Here is a 27,100-nt window from a genome sequence, read left to right as displayed (position 1 = left end):
AATTGCTGTCAAACGAGCGTGTGGTCAAGCAGGAGAAATGTGAATAGTTCAAGTGAATTGCAGTCTTCCTTCATGGGACTTGTGTTAAAGCCGTTTTGGTTTTGTTTTTCTTGGCTCTTGAGAGCAATAAAACTGTATTCCTCAAAGTGAGTAGGAGTTGGGTTTAGATTCTGAGATCTTTTATTTGTGTTTTGGTGTTTTGTTTTTTTTTTTTTTTTTATTGTATTGGCAAGAAAGGCTAAAATGCACTTAGCCTGCCATACCAGCCTGGCAGAATAAGACGGAGGGAGGAACTTGTCAAGCTCATAGAGTGCCAGGGCAGCACCTCAGCAAGCACGGTTTCATTGTGCTGGTCAGCCTTGGGCAAACTGTTGTCACAATATCTGTGAAAGTTGCTTCCAAATCCCTTGTTCTACTGGTCTGTGAGATCTTCATAGCCACGTTAGTTAGTGTGTTGACAGTGTTTGGTGGTGCACAATACTGGCTGTAGTGTGTGATTTAATTTGTGTTCATTACTTGCAGCGGTACAGTTTATAGGAAAAATGGAGTTTGGTTCTAAGGTGTGTGATGTTGGTTCATGACTGCAATTTCCTAGTGTAACGCTGTCTTTGCATACTAACCAACCGTAGGTTGGTCTCACAGTCTTCAGTTTCAGAGCTAATCTGTCTAGTGTTAGATTTGCGTTGTACTTACTTACAATTAAAGATATGTCTTTGAACTGGGTGCTTGTATGAAACTGAGTTGTTAACCTGTTTTGTTGGTGAGAATCAGAGAAGCGTGTGTGGTATAAACAGTATAAAATGGGATTTGTTCCTTCCAGCAGTTGAAGAAACTTGATACATTTTATTCTGTTGCCAGATACAGCATCATGATATCTGTTCTGGCTTTCAGTAAAACTTCACAGTTTGTAACAAATTGAAATGCTTAAGAAGGCAAAACAGTATTTTTCTGTACTGATGTTTTCAATATTGTGTTCATATCTCAAATATGTTTTTAACCAACTGTGGCAGTGCTGCCTTTGAGCTGGTCATGCTTATTTATTTTTCATCTCTAATAGCGCTAGGTTAATCAACTACTGCTTCTGTTTCTGAAGGTTTTGGTGCCAACACTGCTGGAAATAGTTTGTTTGGAAATAAGCCAGCAACTGGGACTCTGGGAACTGGACTTGGAACAGGGTTTGGAACGGGTAAGCAGTTCACCAGCTTATTTCGTGTGAGCCTAAGCGTAGTCCTCAAACTTCAGTGATGATATAGCCTTGGTATCACTTGCTAACTCTAATGTAGTAAAGGCTGTAGATGCTTTAGCTTGAAGCCGTGAGTCTCAGTCTCAAATCAGAACCAAGCAGAGCTTGCTGACACGGTGCTAAGTAACATCTTAGAAATTGTAGGCAGCATTGCTGACAGTGGTAGTTAATGGCTCAGAAAACCCAGAGCGTCCTCTGTGTTGGAAGCCTCTGGTCTGATTGCGTGAGTCTTGAGTGTCTGTAGCATTCATGGACGTGTTGAGTGTTTCTTGCAGTTTAATAAAGAATCAATTCTTTGTTGTGGGATAAATTGGCTTGTAAGCTTGTCACTGTCTTGTAGTAAACGACAGTCATCTCTCATGCCACAGCTCTCGGGGCAGGACAGACATCTTTATTTGGAAACACCCAGCCTAAACTTGGTGGAACACTAGGAACGGGAGCATTTGGAGCACCAGGATTCAATACATCAACAGCTACTCTGGGCTTTGGAGCTCCACAGCCTGCTGTAGGTGAGTGTACTTGAACCCAAGTTTAATTGCTGCTTCCTCCCGTGTTTCAGATGTGCCTAAACAGAGGAGCACAGCCACCCACATGCTTTGGAGGTGTTTGAGCTTCTGTTTGAGGCCACTTCTGGTCTCAGTAGCAGTGGAAACCATGTTAATAACATTTTTTTTTGGTGCTAATTATATATATGTATATTTTAAGTAATTCAGAGTTGTTTAACATTACTAATAATTGCAGCTATTTTAAAGCTTTGTCCTCAAGATTACTGAGATATTTGCCATCATTGAATTTGGGGCAGCAACGTTAGATGCTTACCAAAAAAAAAAAGGAAATGTAGTGTTAGCTTCTTCAGTAATTCCAGATAGGAAAGGATAGCTAGAGGGACTTTACTAGCGAGTATGCTATGCCATTGGTGAAATAATGGTCTTTCGATTCAGACACTTGTGCTATATCGTTTTGTAAGACAAAATGTGTATCACTTCCAGCAGTGTTCACCCTGTTTAAATTTAAACACTTTAAATAACTAGCGTACAGACCTGATGTTCCAGCCCCCTGAGGCTGTGACTTCAGGAAAATGAGTTTAAACTTGGGGCAGGGAGACACACACAGAGCACACAACACTGTGTGGGAAGACAGGCTTGTAGTATTTTAATGGGAATGAAAATTAGATGCTAGAAGATGGAGAGAGAAAATTAAGAGGCCTTTGTTGTAGAGAGGACTATAGACCTGTTAGTTAAAGGTTTTGGCAGGCCAGGCTCATTCTACTGATGTGTAGCTCTCCGTGCCCTCAGCTTTTCATCGATAAAACTGAATGTGGTTGCAAATTCTAATGAAGGAATAGAATCTGATTTCTTCCTTCAAACTGCTGCAGAAATGGTGACTGAAGAGCAGGGGAAAAGGAATGCTGCAGTTCATATAGAAATTTTAATTCCTAGGAGGAGATCCTGTGGTTGGAAGGGTGCCTCTTCCACCTACCTTGCTTCCGTTAGTAAAAATTATTAAAACAAAAAAATAATGTTCTTTTTATAGCTCTGACAGACCCAAATGCATCGGCTGCCCAGCAAGCCGTCCTTCAGCAGCATCTCAATAGCTTGACTTACTCACCCTTTGGAGATTCTCCGCTCTTCAGAAACCCCATGTCAGACCCAAAGAAGAAAGAAGAGGTGAGTGCACCTAAACATTAAACTTGCTTTCTGGGTAAGAGTTGAAATTCATTTATGTTTTACGCTCACTGTCTTCACTTAATTACGCAGTGAGCAGCGAAATAAGTTGCCATGTGTGTTCTCATAGTGGTGTAGTGGCTTACAGTAAGCAATATGAAAATTCCGATTCTACATCTTCTTGTTTCAGAGGCTGAAACCAACTAACCCAGCAGCTCAGAAGGCCTTAACGACACCCACCCACTACAAGCTGACTCCGCGTCCAGCGACCAGAGTGCGACCGAAAGCTTTGCAGTCAGCTGGCTCTGCGAAATCCCATCTCTTTGATGGTCTTGATGATGACGAGCCATCCCTATCCAATGGTGCATTCATGCCAAAGTTAGTTTTTATCTTGTGTGTGTTGGTGGGAGAATCATGTGATCAGATTAAAGAAACTCCTATATAGCATCCTAAATTCCATGGCTGTTTTGTGACCTGGTTCAAATATGCATAGCAATAACAAGTGTTCTGTAAAACCTGAAGAGAACTATTTTCTGTAGAGGAGATAATGTTCAGCTTAAACTGTTAAGGCAAAATAAGCTGTAAAATGAGGTCATTCCATGATTGGAGTCTGTAAGGAATTACTACCAGGAAAGCTTGTTACGGTGTAATACCTCCTGCTTCTGAAATACAAGCGTCATTAGGGTTGCTCATGCAGTCAGAATGAAGGCAGATCTCTGACACTTTCATAGCCCGGCACTGGTTGTATTTCAAGTACACAGATGTGTCTGTCAGAAATTAATAATGGTGCCTGTGGTTCTGCCCTACTGAAGCTTTTGGGTTCAGTCTTCAAAAGCATCAGTGGCAATCGTAGTGAAAAGGAGGTTGGAAAGCTTTGGAATCTGGTTAAACAACAAAATAACTTTGGAGAAAGATGCATCAGTCACTGAAAGTCTGTCTAAGCACCGGCTTTTAAAAAAGTTTTTGTAACCTTTGTGAAGTTGGTTTGACTTTAATTTAGCCTGAACCATCTCTTCACTTTCCAGGGAGAGAGCAGATCATGGAATTTACTCAATGTTTTATTGAAAAACACCAAATGAACAAAAGATCAGAACAAAGGGATACTTAGGCTTTTTTGAGTGTAATTGTCATAGATGTTGGGTGATGTTCAGGTGTCAGGCAGTGGGCCTGGCCTGGCTGTTGATCTGCTCCTTAGGTGACCCTGTAGGGCAGACTTTCTGTGCAGAGTTCTGTGCTTCCACTGCAAAAGCTCTGTTTGTAAAACAGCTCATACTGTCATTTACTGAACGTGGATTTTGAAGCTTTCAATGACTTGTGCTTTTTACACTTACCCATAAACCAAAGCCTTGAGTGGAATACCAAAAAGAGTATCTCTGCTACTGCAGTGCTCTTACAGAAGACTTTGTATGTCCTCAGTGTGGAGACAGGTCTCATACAGCTGGTTCCTGGTCCCTGGAAGACACGAACTGAGTGTGAAATGTATATTTATGCAGTGCATATATATCCAAATTTCTCTTTGGTGTTTTTTTATTTTATTTTTTTTTTAGGAAGAGCATCAAAAAGTTGGTTTTGAAGAATCTCAACAGTAGCAATCTGTTCTCACCTGTTAATCGTGAAAATGAAGACCTGGCGTCCCCATCAGAGTATCCAGAGAATGGAGATCGGTATGTTGATTCATCCTGAAGGTGTTATACTTACGAGAAATGCAAACTGGTTATGCCTGTCTCTAAATTATTAGTAGAGTAGGTAGTTATTTTCAGGACTGTCATCTTAGCTGTTCATTGGAAGCGGGTTGACCTGTTGAGATTTGTTTCCTCGTAAAGTAGCCGTATGTTCTTCCTGTGTGGTCACATACCAATTCATTCCATCCAAAATCAGGAGGTCCAACAGAAATGACTTACTTTCTGGATATGTCTCCCCTCATTCCCTGTAGTGAGAAACTAGGCCATTTCTTGAGGGAAGTGATAAACCTGACCCTGAGGTGAGAAGACAGCCCTGTCCTTCTGCCTAGGCCTCCTCAGCAATGTGGGGATTGCAGGGAAGCTCCTCTGACCCAAATGTCTCGTAGCAATAATGGTTTTTCTATATATTAAGATGAGGAATCTCTAAGGCTGTCTCTTCCTCCCAGATGCCTGAATACCTACTTCCTCTAAAAATCTATGATCGTATTTCAGATGAACTTTTTTTTAAATCAGAGGCTGGAAAATTTCCTGACCAGGTCAACTTTTTGATTTTATTTAAAGCTACTAGAAGTAAGAGGGGAGTGGGGAACTTGTTTCTTCTGATCACCCAAGTGCTGACCCAGGCAGCTCATAATGGGGCAGAGGCATTTGTTAGCCTTGTTGCCAGTAGCCCAGTACAACAGGCATCTCTCCAAAGCTGGTGTTTTGGAGTGACTGTCACAACAGTGTTCTCAAGTTTGAGCTGATCATGCTGCCTGCAAGACTTAATCCTCCATTCTTTCTAAAACAGTGTGTATTTGGGGCACGGAAGTCTGTAACAGCCTGGTTCACAAATCATTGAATTGTTCAGTTGCAAGCGACTGTGGGAAGTCTCTGTTCCTCAGGCAGCCTCAGCGCTGAATTCAGACCTGGTTGTTGCGGAATTTGTCCAGTTGGGTCTCTTAAGCCTGTGGATAGAGATTCTGCAACCTCTCTTGGTCCCTGTTCCAGTGCTTGACTGTCCTCATTGATTTCCCTGTCTTAATTTGACCATTGTTTCTCATCCTACTGCCAGATGTACTTGTGAAGAGCCTGACTTTTGTCTTTGGCATTGGAAGGCTGCTATTGCACCCCCTGCAAGCCTTTTCTCCAGGCTGAATGATCCATTTCCTTAAGCTCTCCTCACAGGGGGGTGTTTTAGTTGCCAACCCTTGCGGTAACCCTCTCCTGGTCTTAGCACTCTCGCTCTTGTAGTGGGAGCCCCAGATGAGATGCAGAATGGCAGAGGTGGTCTGACAAGGGCAGAGTGGAGGGGAATAATGGCTTCTCTCAGTCTGCTGATGCTGCAGTTCACATAGTCGTCCTGTTTGCTTTTTGTATGAGAAGACACCACAATTTTAATGTTGACATAAGTCCCTTAGAACTAAATAATTCAACTTTATTCTTCATTTCTTCAGGTTCTTTTTGTCGGTACCTCCCGATGAAAACCACAGGCAAGATGGTGAGCGGGAGGAGGAGGATGATCAGCATGAAGTGACTCGGTTTTACACTAACCCCATTGCCAAGCCCATCCCACAGACCCCAGAGAATGCTGTGCACAAACACCAGAACAGTGTGGATGACACTATTGTGGCTCTGAATATGCGTGTGGCCTTGCGAAATGGTCTGGAAGGCAGCAGTGAAGATGCCTCGTTTCATGATGATTCCCTTCAGGATGAGCGCGAAGAGGAGCCTGAAACAGTGCATCATCTGCATCCTGCAGGTCAGACTGTGTGTGGGCAGCAGATGTGAAGTTCCTGACAGAACTTCATGCATGCTTCATTAAAGTTCTCTTTTGCTGCTTTAGACCCTCAGCTTTTGCTCTTTTCCTTTCTCTCCTCTGTTCTACAGAATACAAATCGTGCTTTTCAGTTTCTTACCTAGTGCAGAAATTGTTTCTGCTGAGTCAATGAGCAATTAAATTTCATCACCTGGTTTTATATTTGAGGTAGTGAGATGCAAGAGAGGGAAGAGGAGGACCCAGTCAGTAACTGTTCTGCAGTAATAGTCCGAGTTGATTATCATTCAGGAGCAAGATCTTAGAGATGGAAAATTAATGCTTGGTGGTTATCAACATGCAAACTACATTGTAGGGTTTGCCAGGGAAGTAATGGACGACAGAACATGATTGTGTCTCTGTAGGCCCATCGTGTGCGTGTGTTTTCAGTAGTCTTAATTCTGGTCTCAGGGTTTCGTAAAACTGAAAAAGACAGAAAAGTGTGGAAAATACTGTGAGAGGTCTTGAGAAGCTTTCCCTTAGCTAAGACTTTGTAGCTGGTGAAGAGGTGTGGGGGGGTGGCGTGTTAGGGTTATTTCTTTTTTTAAACTCAGGAGTGGTCTGTAGAGGTTGAAAAGATCCTTTCAGGCACTGTGTAGCATCTAATGAATCTAGCAGGTGGCATGTTCAAAAGAAATGTTTTCAGAAGCCCCAATGCCAAGAAGCTGTAGATGCAAAAAGCTTTTGTGGATTTTAAAGATCGCTAGACACATTAATAGATGAAAAAGCGTTGGAGACTGTTAAATGTAAAAGATGCGGCACCTTGGTCAGCAGGTGCTTGAGCCCCCAGATGATTAAAGCTGGGAGTCTTTGCCACGTGTTGCTGTGTGTGTTTGCATTTTTCCTTTTACCTGCGCATCTGCTGCTGGTCTCTGATGAAGACGGGTTGCTAGGCTGGGAGAACCTGACATGGCAACTGTCTTAGGTTTGCTCTGAAGGCTGTGGAAATCAGGGATTCTGATTTCTCTGTTTGCTTTTGTTGCACTGATTCTCAGTTCGTTTGGGACCTTCAGTAATCCAGGCTTGCAAAAGCAATGGAATGAAACACACCGAAGTTGGGAACTTGCTGTCAGCCCAGTTCTCAATGATGTTTCTGTTGCAGGAATTGTTCTCACGCGAGCTGGCTATTACACCATCCCCTCCATGGAGGAGCTAGCGCGATTCACCAATGACAGGAATGAATGTATTGTGACAGACTTCACCATAGGCCGCAAAGGTGAGTGCATGCAGCTCTGGTAGGTGCTTGAAGCTTAACCTGTCGTCTTAAACTATGGAACCTGAATCTGAGTTCCGTGCCCTTGGTGGGATTATTGACAGTGCCTTTACCATTGCCAACAACTTTCATCAAAGGCTTGGGATCTTCCACACTGGTAGCACTAGCAATCTGTGTTGAGGGATGACTTGAGAAGCTTGAATACGAAAAGAACAAAAGCGCCTGTAGTTCTTAAGACACTTTCTCTCCTTAAACATGAAGATTGTAAAATCCAAACTTGCTGGAGCATTGATGCAAAACTGATCGTCTTTGCTTCCATCTTAGTTGTTACCTGCACTGAAGCTGGCTGAGCTCTAGTAAAGAATAGCTTTCAGCACAAACTGTATCTTTGCTGCTTTTATTTGGGGAAAAAAAAAAAGTAGTCATATGATGTATACTATTTTTAAAACACGTTTTCTGATTGCACTAGAAAGCTGAGGATAGGCTTAGTGTTTGTGATGGCGATATGAATAGCCAAGTGATAACAAAAAGCTTTAACAAAAAAGCTTTCTGTGCAAAAGGATGGGTTCTAAATAGTTGGTAACACCTCTTCACTATTTTCACACTGGGAAGGAGGAGTCACTTGTACGTTGTTCTGGAGACATGACAAAGCTGGGCAGGGAAAGGAGGAATGTAGCAGGGACAGGTCCTCTGGCATGAAATTTTTCATGGACAAATTGTGATGTTTCGGTTTGTTTTTCAGGTTATGGATCGATTTACTTTGAAGGAGAAGTAAATCTAACTAACTTAAATCTGGATGACATTGTACATATCCGTAGAAAAGAAGTTATTGTTTACCCTGACGATGAAAGAAAACCACCTATTGGTGAAGGTTTAAATAGGTAATTTTTAAATATGTACTGTGTGGGGACAGTGGCTGATAAGGATGTTCTTTATAATATTGACAATCTGCAGTGTTTGCAGGCAGCTACCAAGAAATCGAAGTCCGAGGTGTGTGTTCAGGTTACAACATCATACCGTTCCTAGATACTTGCAAGTTTCTGAAGCAGAAATTGTGTTTAAAAGCTGCTTTGAGCCCACATGTTCGGTTCTCGGTTTCTCTGTGTGTACCATAATAGCTTTTGCCTCAAATCCTTGTAGCGTCTTACTACAGACACTTCTGTCTGTCTTCAACAGACGAGCTGAAGTTACCTTAGATGGAGTCTGGCCTACAGATAAAACATCTCGTTGCCTGATAAAAAGCCCTGAACGCCTGGCAGAGATGAATTACGAAGGCAGACTGGAGTCCGTCTCCCGGAAGCAGGGCGCTCGATTCAAGGAATACCGCCCAGAGACCGGATCTTGGGTGTTTAAGGTAATGGTTTTGTTCTAGTTGTGAAGTGACTTACGAGAATATCGGCAGTAATCTGAAGTTAGAATTTCCTGAGAACTTACCGTTCAAAAACGTCACTAAACTTCTGTAAACTGTCACAAGTCCTTCAGCTGTAGTGCAAACTGTCCTCACCAGACTGATCGCAACTTCTTTGGCTGAAACGCTGCCCTCAGCAGGTGTCTTTGGCCTGTGCAGAAGCTGAATTTTTGAGGTTTTTGAGGTTGAATTGTTGAGGCGTCACAATGCTGTGTGAGGCTTACAGTTACGTCAGCTCATTGCTTAGGCCTTTCAGAAATGGATGCCTGAAACCTCACTTCCAAACTGTGACGGATTTACCCTTCTCGTTAAACAGGTGGCACACTTCTCCAAGTATGGCTTGCAAGATTCAGATGAGGAAGAGGAGGAGCATCCTTCAAAAGTGGACACAAAGAAGTTAAAAACAACACCTGTGCTGCCCCCAGGGCACCTGCCGCCCCAGCAAATGACCCTAAACGGCAAGCCACCACCTCCATCCCAGGTAGAAGGAGGACCGTGACTAAAAGGGAATTCATAGAATGCGATGGGAAGAATGGTGCCTAGGGAGGGGGTGGTGAAGTAACAAGTAGCCTGGAAACCGAAGAGCAAAACCTTACGCAAACTGGCACAAACTCAGTAGCTCTTCTGCCCTCTTGATGAGTGTTTGCGTGTTCTTTTTCGTTAAGATACTTGACATTTCATACTGAGGATGTGTGGGGGTGGGAAGGCTTTAAGCTTTCATTTCTTGTTTAAATTCTGGTCTAGGTTGAGTTTGGCATATTTGCACCACTTATGGAAGAAAACTTGGCTTTGTGAATATTGAATATATGCTATATAATGCCGTGTGGCTGCCTGCCTTGAGAATAATATTGTGCGTTAATTTGACTTTATCATCATTTAGTATGCAAGCCTGTATGCTTTATATATTAAGAATGTGCTCTATTTTTATTAAAAACTGCTTTTTCAAGGCTGGTTATACACTTTATTTTTAAATGTATTTGGGTTGGATGTGGCTGCTTCTCGAGCTCTGTAAAACATCCTCAGGGGCATGCCTCTGCCTTGCATAGGGAGGGCGGCATTTTAGCCACTAATGAAGTGGTCTAATGTTTGATTTTAAAAAAATCTTTTTACGTGGTTTTAAAGGTTAGTCTAATTACAGCTGATACACTTGGCATTTTCCAAATATAATTCGTGTGGACACCGTCAAGTGGGAGCTGCTTCACTGTGGGTGAAAAACAGCCTATTTGGAAGGCATCCTGCCATTAGGATAGGATATACTCTTTATGCCAGATGTTAGTGATAAACGTTTGTGAACTGCCTGTATGTTTTTGAAGTAACTTCTCATAAACCAGAAAGCAAGTGCAGAGCAGATTTTTTTTATTTTTTTTTTTTTTTTTTTTTTCACAAAACTGGGTTCTCGATTGCCTAGCTGTGACAGTGAGCCTTGGGCAGGTAGGGTGTGCAGGACGGCAGAGCAGAGGGTATGCGGGACCTGGACAGGACTTGCCGAGAGATTTTTTTGCTTTCCATTTTACCCGTCAGTAATCCGTGGCTGCAGGGAAAGGTGATGGCTGATCTCGCAGCTCACCGGGGCACGGACCGTGGGGCAAGTGCTGTATGGCATGTGGCCAGCGCTCTGTTTGTCATCTTACGGGGAAGCAGAAGAGGGCAGCTTTATTTCTGCATCTCTGAACTCAAAGCATGAAAAACAGCTTAAAAGGCTGTCTAATAGGTTGAACACTTCTGTTTTTTTTTTTTTTTTGTACTGGGTCTAGTCCTTCCAAAACCAGGACGCGTTCCAGCAGCGTTTCTCTTCATTGGCCAATGGCTTTGGGTAACTTAGAGCCCTTCTGGACGAGGGTCTGTTCGTAGTGTCAGGACATACAACAAATTCCATTTATCGTTGCTTGTGCAAAAGAGCAATTTCATTATTTGTGTTGTAGGAAAACATTAAATTAACTGGGAATTGGTTTTAATCATAGAATCGTCGAGGTTGGAAAGGACCTTTCAGATCATCGAGTCCAACCATCAACCCAACACTGACAAACACCACCATGTCCCTCAGCAGCACGTCTGCCCGGCTTTTAAATCCCTCCAGGGATGGCAATTCCACTACTTCCTGGGCAGCCTGGTCCAATGCTTAATAACCCTTTCAGTGTAAAAATTTTTCCCAATATCCATTCTAAAACTCCCCTGGTGCAACTTGAGGACGTTTCCTCTTGTCCTACCACCTGTTCCGTGTGAAAAGAAACCAAGCCCCCCTGGCTACACCCTCCTTTCAGGGAGTTGTAGAGAGCAAACCTGTGACCTTGGTGTCAACTAGTCTATGATAGATCTAGCTCTAACCTCTGCAGAAATGCCTGAGCCGTTCCAGCTGTGCTGCTGTAGGTCTCTGTGCAGGTTAGAGGGGCCCAGAATGAAGGTCTGGCAGCAGCAGTTCAGCTAAAGGCCTTTCCATACAGCCAGAAAATTAGGGGAGCTGCCAGCTCTTCTGTGGATTCTGGCTTTGGAGAATCCCAGAGTGGCATACAGCTGCTGCTTTGTCGCTCCTTCTGCCTCTGGCTAATTAAAACCTGCTAGTTCATCCTGCTCTCCTAAAGTGCATTCCTTAAACTTTTGCATTTTATTTGAGATGAACGTATGGCTGTCTAACAGACTGGCCCGTGAGTGTAACACCTTTCAGTTTTCCTTCTTTTGCAGATTATTGGGGATCAGAGCTGATGTTTTAAGCAGTCAAAAATATTGGGAATATGTGTGATTTATTCAGGCATGTCTTATAGATTCAAATGTATTTAGCAAAAACTTGTCTGGGTTAATTAACCTCTTTGACTTGCATATCATTAACTAAGGTTTTTGTTTCCGAAAATAGGAAAAACACCTAGCCGCATTTCCCAAACCTCTGAGAAACTCATGGCATGGCTTAAAAACTTGCCAAATTCTTGGTGTGTAAAGCATCTGAAAATAATATTCTTTGGTCTGTAGGAAGCATTTAGGATCTAAATTTGGGTTTGTTTTTTTTTTCTTCCCTTACTAACTTGAATATTAATGAATTTATTAATGTTTCAAGGTCCACAGGAAATAGTTACACCGGCGGCCTGGCTGCATTAAAGCACAATGAAGGGAGCAGTGAAACTTTTGTGCTTGTAACCATATTTTGACTTGTAAATCTGTTCCGCATATTCAGATACCACCAGCTAAGGCTCTTTCCGTGTCTGCCATTAAGTTCTATCTTTACAGACCCCGGTCTAATTTTATCTGCCTCATCTGATAACGTTCATCACGTTTCTTGGCTGATTCTAATGAGCTAAGGAGCAGCCATTTGAATATGCTCTTAAATTCCTTAGCATGTTTTCCAGTGTCCTCTCTGCCGCGGTTTCCTTGCTCATCTCTACGCATCGCTCCAGAGCGTTGCTTCAGCAGTCTGCGCCTTGTTGCTTCTGGGAACCAAGCTGCAAGCATCACTCTTTCACAGGACACACATCTAAGCAGTGGTTAGACTGGTGCAAAACCAGTGCCCTGGAGCCCAGGTTTGGGGTTAGAGCCCATCAGGAGCCACCTGAAGGCCATTCAGCTAATGGGGCATAGGCTAAATTACTCCTGGGCCAGGTGCTGCTTTTGTGTTGGTGAGTTAGCTGCACAGTACTGGCTGGGAATGGCATTCTCCAGGGTTTCTGTCCTGCCACACAGTTTCTGGCAGCAGAGCTGGCAGTTGAACGGCTTGGCAGTGCTGTCCCACTCTGGTTTGATGCCGGCTCACAGGGCTCACTGCTGTCCCCATGGCCAGCACGTTGGGCAGAACCAGAGGCCGCAGCAGCAGTCAGAGTCCAGTTCTGATGCCTGCTCGTTGTAACTAATTCTTCCTCCTGCCTCAGACCAGCAGTAGAGATGAGAAATTCAGTTGCAGATTGGAAGAGAACTACTATATTTAACTTTTTAACTGCTAATATGCTAGTGGTAGGTAGAATATCATGGGAAAACCCCACAACTTTCCAGTCCAATGCCAGTCGTGTCCTCATTTAAAATTAAAAAAAAGACTCTACATGTGTGTGCGCGCACACTCTGTGACCCAGTCTTACGCTGTCTTGAAGGGGCTTGTATCCACTTAAAACTTCTGGTAAGTTCTTTGTGGAATATAAACTCAATGTTTTTAACGTGTACTACGTCACAGCTGGGAAACAGCAGGTATTACAGTGACTCATCTGCTCATCAGCCGCCAGCGATACTGGAGATACTGTGCAGTAATGCTGGAGAATCACTGCTTTGGAACTGATTGCTCAGTCATTGAAAATGTCCCAGGTTGAACTTAGGCACAGGACACTTTCTTTGTGTGTGGCAGCATTTTGAGGGAGAAGGGAAGGAAGACAGGATGTGCAAAACTCTCTTCCTTTTTGTTGGTCACATGAAAAATGGGAAGCTGAAGAATAGTTTCTTAAACTGCATGGCAGAACTTGGTAAACTTCAGGAGGACTTCACTAAACCGTGACTTCTCCTTCACTGTAACTTGCACTGTTGCGTTACAACTCTGAAGAAAATGGGAAAGGGTTGCATATGTTCATCTCTAAACTTAATGTGGAGTCTTGACACACGCAAGGGAGTGCTCCGCTTCACTTGCAGGTGATTGTTGAAACTATTAAATACTCTTTCTGCAAACCATTGCAATCTGTTGTTGTCTGACACGGCCTCTGCGTGTATCCGCAGAGCCCAGAAGTGGAGCAGCTGGGCAGGGTTGTGGAACTGGACAGTGATATGGCAGACATCACCCAGGAGCCTCTCCAGGAGCCCGTGGTGGAGGATAACATGATAGAAGAGCCTGAGGCAGTGCCTGCTTCGACTCACATCGCCTCAACCCTGGGTATTAACCCCCACGTCTTGCAGGTGAGTCTCTGCAATTTCCCCTCTGGAGGAGAAGACTGGGTAATATCTCTCACTGACTTCTCGGTTTGGCTCCCTGAGTGTATTTATATATCAAATTTGTAATAAACTGTACATCACACCTAGAATGTGATTAAAATTTACACATTAGACTTCTGTGGTTTTGTGGTAAACCATTACAGATGTGAAAAGCTTAATGCAGAAATGAAAATCAGCTTAAGGCTAGGATTCAGATTTCCGGATTCTGAAGTGTGGGCAATGTGACAAGCTAAAGGAATACCACAGCCTCAGGACCAAGCTGTGGAAAACAAGGCAATAGGATAACTGGTCTTGATTTGGGATTTGGTGTTTTCATTTGTTTGGTGAAAGGCTAGTACCTGCAACACTTGTAAACTTCTACCTGTGTTTTTAATTTTTAAGTTAAAAACAGTGGAATTGCTACTTAGGCTGAAAAATAAGTAGGTAGAGCGAAGGTCTCAGCAAACATGATTATTTTAGGACTTCACACCTATGCTAACAAGTACGGTGACACTGATTTAACTAGTAGTTTGTAAAAGTTTATCATCAGCTGACAAGCTTGCTGTCAGTTCTCCTGAGCTCTGTGTCTTCACTGTTACTTGAAATATTTGTGGCATGAGTGTATTGTCATATGCAACACGAGGAAGTTATCTTGGTTGGGAAAGGCACTGATTAGATCAGCCGACTGCTGCTGCGAGAGTGATTGCTAATGTGCAGGCCTGACTTATCACCTTTTTTTAAGATTATGAAAGCTTCCTTGCTTGCCGATGAAGATGACCTAGATTTGATCCTGGATCATCATCCTGGGAAGCAACCTGCAAAAATGGATACTTCTCAAGAGATCTGTTCTCCGAGGCTCCCAATTTCAAAATCACAAGGACAGAAAAGATACTCAGGTATTGTGCAAAACCACGTACTGTATCAAAAAAGAGCTTAATTCTAATATTAACAGGCAAAATCCTGTCACTGGCTGAACATATGGCAGAGCAGTTGTGTGCTGGGGTGGGTTAGCTTTGGCCAGCAGCCAGATGCCCACCCAGCCGCGCTCTCGCTCCCCCTCCTCAACAGCAGGGGAGGGGAAAATTGGATGAAAAAAAGCTCTTGGGTTGAGATAAAGATGGGGAGATTGTTTTTTCTTGTGATGGTACCTGGTAAGCAGACTTGACTTGGGTAAAATCAATTTGTTGCCAGTTAAAATAGGTTTGTGTAGTGAGAAACAAAGACAAATGGAAACGATGCTTTATAACTTGTCCCCCCTTTTCCAGGCTCAACTTCACTCCTTCATTCCCAACTTCTCTACCTCCTCCCCCCCGCAGTGGGGATGGGGAGTTGGGGGGCTATGGCCAGTACGTAGCAGTTCCTCTCTACCGCTCCTTCTTCCTCACCCTTTTTTCCCTGCGCCAGTGTGAGTCCTCTCCCGCAGGCTGTTGTGGAAATACCTGCTCCAGTGCTGGAGCACCACCTCCCCTCCTCCTCTTCTGACCTTGGTGCTTGCTCTGCTCCTTTCACTTTTACCATTTTTTTTTTTTTTCCTCCCCTCCTTCCCGCCTGTGTGGTGTTTTCTGCCCTTTCTTAAGATCTCACAGAGGCACAAACTTTGCAGATTGGTTCAGAAGTGTCATAGACTCCCCTGATGGGCCCAGCTGCGACCTGCGGTAGGTCCATAGTGGGCACCATCTGTGTCCAGCGCAGGGCAGCCCCTGGCCTCTTCTCACAGAGACCACCCTTGTGGCCCCCCCCACTGCCAAAACCCTGCCATTTGCACCCAGTACCTCCACTAACCACTGTACCTAAATACCACTGATGGAAGCATGGAGTTGCTTCCTGAGTTAAATGGGCAGACCTGAGATGTTCCTGTGGGGACAGTTTCAGCCCTGTTCCTGCTAGTAGCAGTTGGTGTCCGCTTTCTCTGTGCGATGCTTCTGTTCTGATGGTCTAACTATGACATCCTCTGTTAAATTAGCGACTTCTTTGGAAACTGTAGATTTTTGGGGGGGACTGTATATGTACTGTTCTTGTTGTAATACCATGTGCTTTAGTTTGGATGCTGCAAAATAGGCTGTGCACGGTGCGTTTTGCAGTTCTCTGTACTGCAAATAATCCTTAGCTTTGCGTTACCATTACAAACCACAAACGTGGCAGATGTTTTCACTGGCTGCTCAGGTGCTGAAATACCTTTAAGATATTGGAAATGTACTGCCTGAAAAGTGAGTACCCCCTTCACTCCAACGTTTTTCCTGCTTTTTCCCCTCTAGTTGGTGGGCTGCTGCAGTCAAAATTTGCTAACATAATTTTCCAGCCACCAAGTGCTGCTCAGCAAGATTTCAAGGGACCGAGGACTTTGAGCAGTCCCCCTTCTGCTGCCCTTTGGTCGGCGACTTCTCCGTTAGCGTCTGCATTCTCTGTGCCATCATCAGTCCCTGAGGTACAGATGAAAACAGTTGGTGTCCGCAGGCAGCAAGGGCTTGTACCTCTGGAGAAGTCCATCACCTACAGAAAAGGGAAGCTGCTGATGGATATGGCCCTCTTCATGGGACGCTCGTTCCGCGTTGGTTGGGGACCCAACTGGACACTTGTCAATTGTGGAGATCAGTTGAGTGGATCAACTGAAATAGAAGAGCTTCAGTGTGAGTCTGTGGAATACGGATTCCTGCCAACTCCTGTTGCTCCAAAATCGTGAGTAGTAGTTCCCTTCAGGATGGTTCTGACATGTTCTCTTCTTGTTTGAAAGAATCCTGGTTGTAGGTTGATAACTTCTTGAAATTCATCTTAATATTACTTCTGATATGCACAAGTGGTGCAAGATCATGTTAGCTGTGGAGACTTCCTTCAGGTTGCTACTTTAAAAAAAAATAATTACCCTTACTACGACACTGAGATCAATATTTTTGTAACAAGTAAATAGCACTTTCATCCAGCAAAAGGTTAAAGAGAGAAAGTTCAAAATTGTTGTCCAGGAAGCTTCTAATCTACTGTTGATTTACCCTGAGGATATCTGCACTACCTAAGACATTCCTTGTTTAGCTTCTGAATTCAGATCCCGTAAATTCTGCTTGTATATAAAGCAGCATACAGACCTTCCCTGGGCTGTGAAACTCCATACCTAAACGTGACTGGAATATAGCCAGATATTCTACCATTTAAGTCTTCCAAAAAGCTTGTTCGGTTGCTGTTCTCCAGCGTATCTCATTTGCTGGCAGAATGAGGTGTGCTCACAAAATGGGCTGGGGCACGGTAGGGTGTGCTCGTTGCCTTTTGAGAGCTGGAGGCACCCAGCTCAATGAGTCTTGTTCTGAAGCCCAGACTGTAACCAGGTTCCTCATACCTAGCTGGTGACCTTGGATTGTATGTCTTACTTCTTTATGTTAAAATTAAGACAAGCTGCTGTGATGGGTGCAGTTCACGTGCGTGGAAAACAATTCATAATGTTGCTAACTGTTTATTATGTTCTTTGTTCCTCCAGACTCTCAGAATCCTCTTTCAAGGTTCGCGTGGAGAAGCTGAGCTTAGAGCAGCGGAAGATGGACAGAGACAAACAGCTGTATCTCATCCCCCTGGAGATAAAGCTGAAACACAGCACTGTCCATATGGATGAGCAGTGTCCTCTGCTGGCGCCCAACCCGGGAGTTTCTGCTATTCACGACTATGCTGACTGGGTTAGGAAGGCATCCGAGGATCCTGCTGTGACAGAAAGTGAGTGTGGACTAATTCTTTTCACAGCGGTGATGGTGCATCTGGAAAACTGTCCAGTTCAGATTGATTTTTCAGGTTGCATCAGAGCAGGGAAATGTGAATAAAACAGAAAAACTGACTGTACCTCAGCATTCTTTCTGAAAGCATAAATGTGGTTGATTGCATCTGGGGAGCTGACTTCCCGTATCCTCTTGTAACAGGAGGATATCCTTTAAGATATGCTACAAAGTTATGCTTATAGTCTTATGAGTCGTCTCTTGAGCAACCTGGTCTAGTGGGAGGTGTCCTTGCCCGTGGCAGGGGGTTGGAACTAGATGATCTTTAAGGTCCCTTCCAACCCAAACTATTCTATGATTCTGAATATTCTTCTGTATGTTTTTACGCCTTATGATTGAATAACTCTGTCCTGACAGCTGTTGTGAAGCACTGGGGCTTGACGTGGACTTTATGTGAAGCGATTTGGGGGAACTTGAAGGAGTTGGAGGCCAGCTTGGAGGAACCCAGTGAATACACCCTCGCCCTGGAGCGCAGGAAAGCCTTCTCTCGCTGGCTCTCGGAGACCGCTGCGGGACGAATTGAGGAGGAAGTCTCTCTGTCCCGACACGGCAATCACATAGAGGCTGTCTTCAGCTGCCTTACTGGGAAGAGAATTGGTGAAGCTTGCAGGCTGGCGCAGCAGTCAGGTAAGATGCTTAAATCTCTCAGCTTTTTGTGGGGAGGAGGAAGGGAGACATAAAGAGAATTTCAGCTTTGAGAGCTGATAGTAACTGGCGTCTCTCAGTACGGAGTTTTCCTGCGTCAGACGGTGTTTAAGGTCGGGGCTGGCTTGTCTACTTGCTGCTGGAGAACTGGTCGTATTTACGCTGGCTTACTTGTCAGCTCTCCTGGGGTTAGGAAGTGATGCTGTATTGCATTTCGAACTAGTTTTTTGCATAGTATCTCCTTTCAAAGGTTTTTAATTTCTGTAATTTTTAATTGAGCTTCTGTTAAGCACTTTACACTTGTTTTAAAAATGTGTATTTTCAGAGCCTAATAGCTAGTTTCATCTCGGTCTTTTATGTCAGCTCAAGTCTTAACTGTTCCATTCATTTGCCCCCTTTGGGGGGAGTCTGTCCTTCCCGTGCCTTTGTCTTCTCCCCCCTGTCCCCATTCCTGGTAGGTGTTCACAGAGTGGTTTATTTCATAAGAAATTGTGCACAAACCCCAGTTGTGCAGCTGTAGGCTGATCAAAGTGCCCCACAACTCAGGACCAGGTAGGTGGGAGGGATTTGCCTGATGTGCTGTTCTCTCCTCTTCCAGGCGACCACAGGCTGGCTCTGCTGTTGTCCCAGCTGGCCGGCAGCCAGCCCGTCCGGGACCTCCTCACCATGCAGCTGGTGGACTGGCACAGGCTGCAGGCGGACTGCTTCATCCAGGAGGAGAGGTTGCGGATCTTTGCCCTGCTTGCAGGAAAGCCTGTAAGTTGTGTTACTCGGCTGTTTCATATTGACTTGACTTAAAATTGTAGAATTGTCTAGGTTGGAAGGGACCTTTCAGATCATCGAGTCCAACCATCAACCCAACACTGACAAACCCACCACTAACCCATGTCCCTCAGCACCACGTCTGCCCGGCTTGTAAATCCCTCCAGGGATGGCGAGTCCACCACTGCCCTGGGCAGCCTGGTCCAATGCTTGACAACCCTTTGAGTGTAAAAACTTTTCCTGATATCCACCCTAAACCTCCCCTGGCACAATCTGAGGCCATTTCCTCTTGTCCTGTTGCTGTTCCTTGGGAGAAGAGACTTCCCCTTCTTGACAGCCATACATTTAAGCTGCTCAACCACAGCATGTGGTACACAGCAGGAAAAGAATACAAGGTGGTGACGTGTTGTTTTTTTTAAACTAATGTAACCTCTTACTGCTGCATTCCTGGTGTGTACTGACCAATGTGTGATAAGTTTGACTAAACTTAGTAATTTGTTTCTTTAGGTGTGGCAGTTATCGGAGAGAATAAGTATCAATGTGTGCTCCCTGCTGGACTGGAAGCGTTGCATGGCCGTCCACCTCTGGTACCTGCTTCCTCCAACAGCTTCTGTGTCCAAGGCGCTTGCCATGTACGAGTCAGCGTTTCAGGTAGGTCAGTCGTGCCTGGGTGAAAGGAAATCTTACTCCCTACCATTGACTGTCTGATGCTGTGCTGAGACTTCTGTGAGCAGTCGAGTATCGCTGCGGAGGTGCTGAGTATGGAATTGCATATGGGTCCATTATTTCAGTCATCACAGCGTCAGATTCCTTCAGCAGCTCTAATGATGAGGTTTTGCAGCATGGGAATGGTGGGAATGTTCCTTCCCCCGCTGGAGTGGGAATAAAGCACCGGGATTGAATGTGTTGGTAGTTCTGGTCACTCGAGAAGCTTAGGACCTGCTCTTTGGGGTGTTCTGGGAGTGACTTATTTGAAGCCTGTCTTCCACCGATTGAGTGTTTCCAGGCGTTTGACAGCCAGACAAAATGAGGAAGATGGGTAGTGGCCAGCAGCAGGAAGGCCATTTGAGCTGGGTAGCTAGTCACTTTTCCCAGTGTGATGATTAATACTCAGCTGCCTGACTTCTAAAATAGTTGCCGAACACCCCCCTGTTTGTTACACTCGCTGTTCCTGCAGCAAAGGTGGAAGCTGTCCTGCGGGCAGTGCCTGGCTGCATGCATTATGCAAAGCCTTGTAGAGCTGTCACCCTCCCTATACAGAAAGACAAAGGGTTCTGTTGAAAACAGCGTTTAATCATTTAAGTAAAGATAGTTCAGCCCATGATCGGTATGCCTAAAGGTAGGCCAAGCACAGCATCGTGTCTGGTAACTTCTAATTGATGCATGCTTAATGCTGCAGGAATAACTACTGTTCTCTTTGAACATAGTATGTCAGCGTAACGTGCTCATCCCTTCAAAATACCAAGCTTTAGTTTTATCGTGACTTGAACATAAGATAATGCTGCTAACGTTAGGCTTTTGAGAGCTCAGTGTGAGACAAAATTAAGCCTGCCAAAGCATTTTGGGCTTAGCTTTTTTCTTTTTGTTGTCGAGTTGCTGTGTATTTTTAACTGCAGGTGCAGTAGGGTGCACCTTGTGCTCTGAAGCAGAAAGCATGCCCGCGGGCCTGCTGAGCGGTGTGGAATTCAGGGAGCAGTTTTGTTCAGAGTACTATCTTGAAACTTCCTGTTAAAACTATTTCTTTAGAACACACCAGAGTGTGAAAAATACGCCTGCTGTCCTCTGCCTCCTTACCTAGAAGATTCTGGCTGTGTAATTGAAGAAGACGATAATGCAGGAAGACCTCTGAGAGACGTCTGTTTCCATTTGTTAAAGCTCTACAGTGACAGGTAAATGGGTGGATAGTTCAAAAACGATTTAGAAAATTCTTCATCAGTTGGTGACTTGTTGAATTCCCAAACCAGGGGTATGAAACCAGCTTCAGTGTTTACTGAGTAGTCAAAACCTGCCTTGCATGTACACCCTTACAGAAGGCAGTGACACTGTCACTGCTGGTGATGGTACAGGGGATGAAACTTAAGCTTTGGAACATGTTTGTGGGGTTTTTTTTCAAGCGTGTTTTCTATGTCTGAGGAGCGCAGTAATCTTGCTTCACCAAAGCTGCCGCCTTTGGAAGGCATTGAGAAACTTGCAGGAGGAGCAGATACAAAAGAAAAGCTTGTGACAGTCTGGATGTAGACTCAAAAGAAGGGCAAAAGAAATTTAGCAGTTGCTCCTATCTTTAAAAAAAATAATAATCAAACAACCCCACAAAAAAAAAAAAAAAAAAACAAACAGCAAAAACAAACCCCCCACACCCACATAAATCACATCTGTGGAATAATTGGAAGTGGGCAAAGGGAAGGAACTTGGTAACACCAATTTCTGACTCTATGTGGACTCAGTTAGCTATTTATGTTGCAAATGCTTTTCCTTGCAGGTGTTATGAGCTTGACCAGCTGCTGGATCCCAGGAGTATAACATCTGACCCTCTGGACTACCGTCTCAGTTGGCACCTGTGGGAAGTGCTCAGAGCCCTGAATTACACCCACCTCTTCAGGCAGGGCCAGGGAGTGCTGAACGCCAGCTACGCTGCCCAGCTCGAAAGCGAAGGGCTCTGGGAATGGGCTGTTTTTGTGCTGCTGCATGAGCCTGACACGCAGTGAGTAAAAGATTTTTAATTTTTTTTTCTGCCTTGAAAATAGTGTGTTCTCTGTTTTAAAGACCTGCTCTGTATCCCTGAATTAGCATGGCTTCTCTCACGCTGAACTGGGACTGCACAGCTGGACGACTTCATGCCGCTTGTAAAAACTGTGTGCTGGGATTACAAAATGGCATGAATAATTCTGCTTGGTTGAATGTGTTGTTAGATGTTAAATAGTGTTGTAGTCTAATGACTGCAACTCCTGAACTGTGCCATAGAAGCAGATCTCGTAGCCGTTTTGCTGTCCTAGGGCTGTGTATCCTGTCTGTGGCTCTGCAAGTTTACTGTGTGCAAGAACTTGTCCTGAAAACATCATTAATGCAAAATAGCGTAACTGGAGCTGAACAGAAGCAAATGTGTTTGCAACAAAAGCTTGGGAATGACCAGAATACATTATTTGCTTCTGTTGTGAAATACGTACTTAACAAAAAGTTGTAAATAATACTACTTTTCTGGAAAGGTGTCTCTTGCTGTTTACAGCTACCATTAATACATTGCAATAGAATTTTTTTTCCAACTGATAACTTCAAATAGAGCCTGTATATTACTCCTAGGGGCCCCGATCAAATGTTTTTAAGCTTACAACCACTTACGATGTTACAGAACGCTTAGTGATGACTTCTTTCTTGGTGCCTAGTCTGTACTGAAGGAATTCATCTGATCTAGAACTTGATCCCCTGCAGTAAGCCTCTTCAAGGCCTGGCGAGGCTGGCTTTTGCCGTCTCTTACCTGTGCCTCTGCCATTGCCAAGAGGTGTTCACTGCTGCCTCGCTCTGTCCTCGGCTGCTTGTCTGGAAGTGTATCTTCTGATGGCGGGAGCTGAAGGATTGCTTGTTGGAGTAACGCCTTGTCCCCTCTCCCCGCAGCGTACGGGAGAAGGCAGTGCGGGAGCTCATCAACCGCCACTGTGTTCTCTCCGAGACACCCGAGTCTTGGGCCAAGGAGACTTTTCTGACGCAGAGGCTCTGCGTCCCCCCAGAGTGGATTCATGAAGCAAAGGCAGTTCGAGCAAGGATGGAGGGCGACAAGCACAAAGAAGCCCTCTTCTTGTTCAAGGCTGGGCACTGGAACCAGTGTCACAAGCTGGTTGTCAGGCACTTAGCATCAGGTGAGTCTGCTCTCCTCATTTTTTTTCCTTCCGTCTTTTGAACGGCACACATAAAACAACAGTAGGAGCAGAAATCACTGGGTGCTCAGTAATACGAAGGGGTAGGGTTGTGTTTCTAGCAACGGGTTAGTGGAGAGTGGCTTGGCCGTTGCAGAGTAGCTCTCACCATACCTGGCGTGATGGTCACTGACTGCAAACACGGCGTGAGAAGGGCAGAGCTTCACCTTCTGCACATCCACATTCCCGTGCCAAGAGGTGCCTCAGGGAACAAGGACTTTCATGAGCCCTGATCCTGTGGGTTGGGGTGGCCCTGCTCTGGGAAACGGGATGGCCTTAGACTTACCTTTTGTAGCCTGTTGCTTTCGTTAGCAACCTGATCTAGTTGAAGATGTCCTTGCTTACTGCAGGGGTGTTGGACTAGATGGCCTTTAAAAGTCCCTTCCAACCCTACACATTCTGTGATTCTATAAATCAAGTAAGCGTTTCTGGCCATGGCTGATAGTGTCAAGGAGTTGCAAAGCTCACTCAGAGTACAGTCCATTAGTTGCTTTTCCTTTATCAATCAATGTTCCTGACTTGTAAGAAACCCTTTTGCTCCGTTACTAACGTGCTTGTTCTCTTTAGATGCTATTATTAATGAAAACTACAAGTACCTAAAAGGATTCCTGGAAGATCTTGCCCCTCCCGAGCGTAGTGCACTCATCCAGGACTGGGAGATGGCGGGGCTGGTCTACCTGGATTACATCCGCGTTATTGAGATGCTCGATCGGATTCAACAGGTAACAGACTGAAACAGCTGTATTTTTTTCCTCTACAGTTTGGAAGCTGATTCAGAGTCTCGCTTTTAGAATAACCTTTTAGTGTTCAGTGCTAGTGTTGGTGTTTCCCTTCGGCAGGCACCAGCGAACAGAATATGGTGCATCTCTGAAAACGCAGAGGGATTTGGTAGATGCTGTCAAAAGAAGATGTGGGCTCTGCCCTGCAAACGTGCTCTATGCAGCATGGCGATGAGAGGAGTGAAAGAGAAGGAGCAAAACCAGCAGTTAGCTGGTTAGTGGGGAGTCTGTGTGTCAGTCCCCTCGAATTCAGTTCCAGACCTCCCATTTCCCCCACTTCAGGTGTTAACTTCGAACAGGCCTTAGCGTAATTGCCTTCTGTTGGGTAGATTCAGCTTGGAGTGCACTCGGGTATTCCGTGAGTGATTCTGCCAAAAGCCTCTAGATGTCTCGCAGGCTGACTTTCTTCTTTGCTTTCAGCTGGATTGTTCCACCTACGAGCTGGAGCGGTTACACACCAAAGTGACGTCGCTGTGCAAGAGGATAGAGCAGATCCAGTGCCACAACGCAAAGGACCACCTGGCTCAGTCAGGTACGGTGACAGCGGTATCCAGCAACCTGCTGGGAAAGGCAGTTCTACAGCCGGTCCTGGCTGCCAGCGGGGCTGCTGCTGTGCATGCTGAAGAGGAAGGCTGTGGCTGGCAAGGGGAGCCCTGTGTTGCCCCGGTAGTCACTGTCATACAGCTGCTGGTCACCATTTCAGGCAGTTTTTCTGCCTGGCTGATGTACCGTCCAGTATCTGGTCTCTTACGACTGTCTTCAGCAGTAAAGCGTCCGCTCCATACTTAGTTTTATGGTGCCCAGTAAAGCTGGAGCGTACTTGCAGGGAACAGTCTGGTCTGAGGAATAAGAGTAAATTTTGATTAGGCTCATGGAGGAGGCGGCCAGGCTGGATGAGGCTTTGAGCAGCCTGATCTGGCGGGAGGTGTCCCTGCCCTGGGCAGGGTATTGGAACTAGATGATACTTAAGGTCCCTTCCAACCCGAACCATTCTGTGATTCTATGAGATTCACTGCTGGAGCTGAGAAAAGGCCAGGTCACACCAGCGCATGGCTCCACTGACCCGGCCGCATGCCTTTGCTCCAGAATTTCCCATTTTGGAGCATGCAGAAACACTTCTCTTCCTGCTCTTTCCAGATATGGCCAAGCGCATCGCCAACCTGCTGCGGGTGGTCCTCAGCCTGCAGCACGCCCCGGAGCCCGTCTCCGACTCCACGCCGGACCTGCAGCGTGTCCCTCTTCGCCTGCTCGCTCCCCACGTCGGGCGGCTCTCTATGCCCGAGGACTATGCCTTGGAGGAGCTCCGCAGCCTCACCCAGTCTTACCTTCGGGAGCTGACAGTAGTGACTCATTGAGGAAGAATCTCTTCCACGGTTGGGACAGTTTTTACCGTTTGTTAACCCTTACCCTTGTTCTGAGGGTGAACAACCTCTCTCTAGCCACGCAGGGGTTTCCATAGAGGTGTAAAAGAGCTTTAGTACGTGGGCTGAGGCAGGAGTCTCTGTAACGCGGGGAGCACTGACTGGTGGGACCTGGCTGGCTGCACCCTCAACCACACAACATTTCCCTCGACTCAATAAAGCGCCTCTTGCTGAACCTGTCTGCAGGTGAGACTGTGCCTGTGGCGGGGGGCACGGTGGGGGCTTCGTCTCCTGGCAGATCCTTTTCACCCCTCCCATGGCGGCGCAGAGGATGGGGAAGCAAATTCTGGGACATTTTTCTGTGGGCAGACTCCCGCTATTGCGGAGGGCTGCGCTCGGTAAACGGATGAACCTTTGGCACCTGAACTGACCGCGGACACGCTTTAAGTGGGGCTTTATGTTAAAAGTTTGCTCTGTGGGTGGGGGTGAAGGGGAGAAGAAACTTAAGTTCGGAAGTGTCTTTTTCTGTGTTCTCTTGCTAATTTGGAGACCTGCGAAACGTGTTGTTTCTCTCACTTCTCCATCCTCCATCTCCAAAAGCAAAGCAAGCTTCTTCCCTGCCCCAGGAGGAGGGGAGGTGACACTGGGTGTGGTGAGCTCTGAGGAGGGACATCTCCCGGGTGCCGCACTCAGTAAAACCTAGGAGCTTGTCCTAAGAGTTGCTGCCTTCCTGGACTCCAGGCTACTGAGGGCAGGGGGCAAATTCCGCACCGAAAGCCAAACTGCCGAAAGGGGTCACCTGCTCGTGGAGCAGAGCAGCCTCGTGGCCTCTTTGGCCCACGTGGGCAGTGGGTGCCACCGGGTGTGCGCCGTCGTCCCCCTGTCTGCTGTGGAGCTGGTTACATCGAGTGGAGCCGCCATCCTGCCTACAACCATCCCGCAAGCCAACGGCCGACTGTGTCCGCGTGCTCTGGTGTGTGCAGCCCATGCTCTTGCTGTGTCCAGAACCCGACTCTTTTTTTGTAAGAAGGAAAGAAGCCGTCTCTCGCTCCGCTCTGATTTCAGGGTTACTGCAGCGGCACCTCCTGCCACAGCCAGCCACTGCATCCAGCCTGGCGCCGCTTCGCATCGGCTCACTGAAGGTCTTTATGCATGAGGATTATACAAAGGTTTTTATTAAAAAAAAATATAAATAAATGATCTAGATTATTTTCCTGTCTTTTTGAAAACAATAAATAAAATGTTTATAGTATCCCCATGGTTTCCTTTGCTTATTAAATAAAATTTTGGTTTCAGAGACACGTGTCCCTCAGCTTGTCCTCCCTGGGTGGTGCGGGGCAGCCTGGGTGGTGGCACAGCTCCCACGGCCGGGGTGCAGGAACGGTGCTGGGGAAGCTGAACTCTCCCTGCAGCTGGATCTGATGTAGAATCATAGAATTGTTAGGGTTGGAAGGGACCTTAAAGATCATCTAGTTCCAACCCCCCCACCATGGGCAGGGACACCTCCCACTAGATCAGGTTGCTCAGAGCCCCGTCCAGCCTGGCCTTAAAATCTTCCAGGGATGGGGCTTCCACCACCTCTCTGGGCAACCTGTGCCAGTGTCTCACCACCCTCATGGTGAAGAACCTCTTCCTAACATCCACTCTGAATCGACCCATCTCTAGTTTTAATCCATTCCCTCTAGTCCTACCATTCCCTGACATCCTAAAAAGTCCCTCCCCAGCTCTCTTGTAGGCTCCCTTAAGATACTGGTAGGCCACTAGAAGGTCTCCTCGGAGCCTTCTTTTCTCCAGACTGAACAACCCCAACTCCCTCAGTCTGTCCTCACAGGAGAGGTGCTCCAGCCCTCTGATCATCATCGTGGCCCTTCTCTGGACACGTTCCAGCACGTCCATATCTTCCTTCTAGGAGGGGCTCCAGAATTGGATGCAGTACTCCAGGTGGGGTCTCATGAGAGTGGAGTAGAGGGGGAGAATCACCTCCCTCAACCTGCTGGCCATGCTTCTCCTGATGCAGCCCAG

General features: G+C 45.8%; 1 protein-coding gene across 7 annotated transcripts in view; it reads left to right on the top strand.

Moving 5' to 3' along the window:
* NUP98 (nucleoporin 98 and 96 precursor) overlaps positions 1–26,330 on the top strand; it is a 37,897-nt gene extending 11,567 nt beyond the window's left edge. For 4 of the 7 annotated variants that reach the window (XM_054189319.1, XM_054189304.1, XM_054189310.1 and 1 more), the window contains 24 exons: positions 1,094–1,186; positions 1,612–1,752; positions 2,777–2,910; positions 3,098–3,285; positions 4,455–4,571; positions 6,026–6,330; positions 7,487–7,600; positions 8,340–8,478; positions 8,774–8,951; positions 9,322–9,486; positions 13,683–13,859; positions 14,617–14,770; positions 16,130–16,550; positions 17,338–17,567; positions 17,981–18,250; positions 18,867–19,024; positions 19,538–19,681; positions 20,777–20,919; positions 21,510–21,731; positions 22,640–22,881; positions 23,506–23,660; positions 23,778–23,931; positions 24,138–24,249; positions 24,855–26,330. In XM_054189319.1, coding sequence (XP_054045294.1) covers positions 1,094–1,186; positions 1,612–1,752; positions 2,777–2,910; positions 3,098–3,285; positions 4,455–4,571; positions 6,026–6,330; positions 7,487–7,600; positions 8,340–8,478; positions 8,774–8,951; positions 9,322–9,486; positions 13,683–13,859; positions 14,617–14,770; positions 16,130–16,550; positions 17,338–17,567; positions 17,981–18,250; positions 18,867–19,024; positions 19,538–19,681; positions 20,777–20,919; positions 21,510–21,731; positions 22,640–22,881; positions 23,506–23,660; positions 23,778–23,931; positions 24,138–24,249; positions 24,855–25,176 — 4,478 coding nt within the window. In that variant the 3' untranslated portion in view covers positions 25,177–26,330. Of the gene's footprint in view, positions 1–1,093; positions 1,187–1,611; positions 1,753–2,776; positions 2,911–3,097; positions 3,286–4,454; positions 4,572–6,025; positions 6,331–7,486; positions 7,601–8,339; positions 8,479–8,773; positions 8,952–9,321; positions 9,487–10,966; positions 11,862–13,682; positions 13,860–14,616; positions 14,771–16,129; positions 16,551–17,337; positions 17,568–17,980; positions 18,251–18,866; positions 19,025–19,537; positions 19,682–20,776; positions 20,920–21,509; positions 21,732–22,639; positions 22,882–23,505; positions 23,661–23,777; positions 23,932–24,137; positions 24,250–24,854 lie in introns of those variants that run through there. The other 3 variants (XM_054189336.1, XM_054189327.1, XM_054189339.1) reach the window with 2 other exon arrangements.
* Positions 26,331–27,100: the final 770 nt, after the last annotated feature.

This window comes from Rissa tridactyla, chromosome 1 (genome assembly GCF_028500815.1).
Source record: "Rissa tridactyla isolate bRisTri1 chromosome 1, bRisTri1.patW.cur.20221130, whole genome shotgun sequence".
In the NCBI taxonomy this organism is placed as follows: Eukaryota; Metazoa; Chordata; class Aves; order Charadriiformes; family Laridae; genus Rissa; species Rissa tridactyla.
The sequence above is the reverse complement of the archived record's forward strand: the minus strand, read 5'-3'. Positions and strand labels throughout refer to the sequence as shown.